The 4,836-nt window shown below is 36.4% G+C and overlaps 1 protein-coding gene across 1 annotated transcript; it reads right to left on the bottom strand.

Moving 5' to 3' along the window:
- Positions 1–1,912: 1,912 nt before the first annotated feature.
- Positions 1,913–4,339, bottom strand: LOC128908536 (leukotriene B4 receptor 1-like). Its single transcript, XM_054198929.1, has one exon. It carries the CDS (start codon positions 4,228–4,230, stop codon positions 3,226–3,228), a length of 1,005 nt encoding a protein of 334 aa, XP_054054904.1. The 5' UTR covers positions 4,231–4,339; the 3' UTR covers positions 1,913–3,225.
- Between the last annotated feature and the right edge of the window lie 497 nt (positions 4,340–4,836).

Raw genomic sequence — 4,836 nt, 5'->3', positions numbered from 1 at the left:
ATAAGATGGATATGTAATGTAGTCAACAAGAAGCATGAGGCATCACTACCATAAGATGCAGCATTTTGGACCAAATCTATGCCAGGTCTTAAGTTTGGCTGGCATTCCGCTTTAGTAGATGAGAATATCCACTGTCTGTTGGCTGAATGGGCCTATTTGAATTCCTGTAGTTTTGCAATAGAGCACATTAGCACAGATGAAGTGGTAAATCTTCCCATGTTGAAAGGCCTGACGTTTACCTCTTAAAGGAAGAAGCAGTCAACCATGCCATCAGCTTATACTTCTACACTTTTATGGACCCAGTTACATCACGGTTGTGTGTCCAAAAACTTTAAATTGGTATGTTTTTGTCTGTGCATACCAATGTTTGCAAGAATTAACTCTATTTGCTCTGTAGAAAAGTGAAATTACCTAAGGCTGCTGTTTTGTAGAAAAGTGAAATAAGTTCAGGTTACCATTTTAGCATCTTTTATCATTCCTCACACCATCTTCAAAAGAAACATAGTTCTTAAAAGATGACTGATTACTGAAAGCAGCTGTCCAAGACCATTAATTTGAACATAGGAGGATGGTTCTAGCTCCTTGATGGACTGCATGGTTTAAAAGTACTTCAGTACTGCAGTTGTGAGTAAAAAGCAGCGGAGAAAATGTGAGAACACATTTGATGCAGAAAATTCACGCTATCTGCTGTCAAAGAACAGAAGTAGAATATAGCTACTGTGCTGCTTTTTGGTCTGTTGACCAAAGAAACATAAGAAACATTCTCATTGTTTAGTTAACTTAGTTTAGGTCTCTATACTTAAAGTACTATAATTTCAGTGGAAAAGCAGCACCTGATAGTAAATGATTCTGAATCCTCAGAGTAACAGCTTTCAATTCAAAACTGCCTTAACTAATAATTTTATTATTCCCTAGAATATATGTACCGGTCTGTGGATGTTACTACTTCCCTTTTTAAGATTCCTGGATGCCAGGCAGGACGCAGCCTGAGCAGCAAAGTTCACTTGTCTGTGAGTGACAGGATAAAAAGAGAAAAAAGGGCTGACTCACTGTTCCTTATCTATTGATTTAAAAACAAACAAACCCCAAACACCACTGCAGTAGGCAGTATTGCACAGACTGTGTTTCTGGCCACTAGATCCCCTTATAGTCTGTTGTGGGTTAGGCATAGCTGAGCATAAGGCACTTAAGTCAATGCTCCCAAAAGGCTTGTTGAATAGCAAATAGCACAAAAATACTGCTTCGTTTATGACATAGATGATACACACAGAGAGATGGTTAGAGGTTTAACCCAGTTCCTAATAAGAAGATTTATTATACCTAGATATAGGGCACAGACTGATAGAAAGGAAAATTTCGTTTCGTTAGCTTGTACTAAAGTTCGTCTGGGTCTTTTCCCGGCCTGTAAGTTGTGAAATGCTTGACTGCTTGTGGCCTAGAATTCCAGTTCAGTTGCAGTGTTCATGTGCTGCTTACCTCCTCATCTGTTCTGTGGTGGTGTTGAACAGTGAGTGACTCCTGTCTCAAGAATATATTGAGAAATATGGCTTCACATTTTTTTTATGCAACAGATAACTAAAGTTGCTGCTTTTATTGTGAGATAATGCCACATTGCTGTATTGAATATACTAATAGCAATTAAAGAGCCATTAGTGTGGTGAAAAAAGAGTGGTAGGTGGATGGGGTAAAGTCTAAGGTATTCTATTGGCTACTTTTTGCTGCGAACATAGTCTTCCTGAAGTTTTATTTACTTTTACTTTTAGTGAAGGAGCCTTATTGATGGAAAGTCCTCTGTGGTGTGGACTTTTCTCCTATTGAGAATTAAAAAATGACTTTTTCATAACAAGCAGGAATAAAAAATGCATATGCAAAGTTTAGAGAAATAGTCTTCCATTAACAGTTAAGGATTTTACTTCCCCATGTTTATTTCAGTTTACAAGCTAAATTAATACAACTCAAATATTTTTGCTTGTTACATAATCAGATTTTGAAAATTAAGTTATAGTTAGTATGTGTAATTTCTTTGTAAAGATGACTAACGTAGCCATTTGGCAGCTGTCCAGAACAACATATTATTACAAATCATTGACTTCAAAATAAGCAAGAGTAAGCATAAAAAATCTTAGGCACAACTGAAGTAAAAAGAAAAAACCTTCAAAAGCAAACACTTGATGCCACGCAGTTTTTCCACAGTGAGTTTGCGCACATTCACAAAACTAAAATAAGGTCCCTGCAACTGCTAAATTTATTGGTCTCTTATGGCAAAGTATAGTCTATTCTACAAGAGAAGAAAAAAATAATGCTTTTATTTGTACCACTACCATAATTTTCTTACACATAAAAATAGTATTGAGGATCCCTCCTTCCCTCCCACCAGAGCTTGATCCAATTCCTCAATAATTTAATAGACATCTTGGAAGCTTAACTGAATCAAACTTTTTGAGGATACTCACAGTATGTATATTTAATATATCAATAGTTTAATTGCCACTGAAGTATGCAATGTATTTGACATCAAATATAGCATGAAGTCTGTAACTATGTTTGCCATGCAACACAGAATTCTTGTACCTCCTGTTTTTTCCTGAAGAGGCATGTCACACTTCACATTTTACTTTTTAAAACCTATTAACACAAGATAATTCAGTAAATGAGCTCGACTGTGTAACCAGCCCTTATTACTTTCAAACCTAAATAAAGCAATAAATAAGAATAGCTTTATATTTTCCATCTACCCAAAAGAGCTCTATGAGTCATTAATATACTTTAAAACCATTTTTAACCATATCAAGAATTTAGGTGTGCTCTCTTAAAACTTTAGATTATATAAGGATTTCTGAACATCTAACTTTTTTTCTGAGGGAAAACTTAGTTTTAAACTTTCAAAGCTTTTGTTTTCCAGATAGAGTCTTTTTTTTCTGCACACAGACTTTCTAGAAATCACAAATAATTTTAATGGAAAGTAAAAATGCTGTATTCCTTACACTTTGAGCTTATAGCCATCTTGCTGAAGTTCTCAGCACCAGTGAAAATTTCGTGATGTGGATACTAACTTAGGAACTGAACTAGGTTGCCAATGCCAATTCTTTCATAACACACAAACCAAACCCCAGTAACTTCTAGTTTTACCTGGTCTGCTTAGTAAATGAAACTGAGAGCATGAGGAGAAAGGACTACTGAAGGAATGACACAGAATCAGATTATTCACCAAGTCTATGTTCCTTGTTAGAGATTTTCTGTGCTTACTAAAGTCTCTTCCCGTTTGGTTACAACCAAACTTTTTTTCTTGTCTTCCTCTGTTTGACTCATCTGTTCAAACAGCTTCGATATCTTGGCAAATCTCAGGTGATTCTGAAATCTTCGTGCAGCAAAAGCATAAAGTAGAGGGTTAATACAGCTACTGATGAATACAAGTGCTCCAGAGATGTACACTCCTCTGCCCACAATTTCATCCAGTGCCAAAGACATTTCCTCGTTAGAGAGTTCTATCTGAATTGAAATAATATCTAAGACGTTAAAGAGATGATGAGGGAACCAGCACAAAATGAACGCCACCACAATGCTGGCAATGAGCCGTTCTGATCGCTGCTTAGATTGGTAAGTCATTCTGCTTATTCTTCTTGCAACACATGTATAACAAGTGCAAATAATTAAAAAAGGGATTACAAAACCTGCAAGAGTCTCCAGCAAAAGATATGACACTTTTTGTCTGTTAGAAGAGTAGTTGCGACACGTGCATAGTAGTCCACCATTTGCTGCTTCTGTCTCTTGAAATGGAATGACAGAAATGCCAAAAGCAATAGACAGGAACCAAATGAGGAACATGATTAAACAAATCTTCTCTTTTGTTTTGTATCTTTGAATTGTGAAAGGGTAGTACACAGCCAGTAACCGCTCCAAGCTCAGTGCTGTAATTAGAAATATACTAGCATACATGCTGCAGTAAATAATGAAAACCAGTATTTTGCAGAAGATGACTCCAAAAATCCATGAGTCAGCAAAGGAGTAAATCCAAATTGGTAAAGTAATCAGTACAAGGACATCTGCAATGGCCAGGTTCAAGATCAGCAGGACTGAAGGAGATACTTGCTTCATTTTTGTACAAACAGTCCAGATGACAATGCAATTTCCAGGGGTCCCAATAATAAATGACAAGCTCAGTATTATGCAGACTACTGACCTCACAATATTCCACGTCGAGTGGATACTGCTTTCCTCAGCTTGACTCATTCTGCAAATTCTTCAGTTCTTATCAGTTGCCAATATCCTCAGTGCTTTGCACTCTGCTTTTATTCGGAAGCTGTTAGTGAACTACTCAAGAGAAAGTTCTCTAGCTGATATTCTGTAGACTAATACGGCATATGAGCTCACATCCTAATTCTCACTCTTACGAACATATGACCACGTATGGCAGTTCCTGTTGTTTAGGAAGACAGCGTGCGTTTTTGCATACAAAGCGAAAATAAAAATACAGCGTAGCACCTGACTTTGCTTTTTGTTCTTTCTAGATCTTTCAAAAGTGTCCTGTTTTAAAGAAGCTTGCTACTTTGTTAAAGTTACTGATCTAATCAACAGCTATGAGGAGAAAGAAACTCTGTTTGCTATTCTACTCGTTTGCATTAATAACTCCATATTTTATTTTATAAAAGCCGAAAAAGAGGGGTGGCAGATAAACCACAAATGTGCATTATATGTTAGATATGAAATTCCATTCCAAAGCATAAAAGATCATTGCGCTTACTGCCTTCATGTCATGTTTTTAAATTCAGCAGAAAGAAAGAAATTCATGCTTTAGAAAGATGCTGGCATAAAGGAAATCAACATTTGTCCTATAGC

This window comes from Rissa tridactyla, chromosome 4, assembly GCF_028500815.1.
Source record: "Rissa tridactyla isolate bRisTri1 chromosome 4, bRisTri1.patW.cur.20221130, whole genome shotgun sequence".
Lineage (NCBI taxonomy): Eukaryota > Metazoa > Chordata > Aves > Charadriiformes > Laridae > Rissa > Rissa tridactyla.
Note: the sequence above shows the minus strand (reverse complement) of the source record. Positions and strands in the feature narration are given on the sequence as shown.

Coding starts and splice junctions, on each gene's coding strand:
- LOC128908536 (XM_054198929.1), bottom strand. CDS start 4,230: ATGAGTCAAGCTGAGGAAAGCAGTATCCACTCGACGTGGAATATTGTG.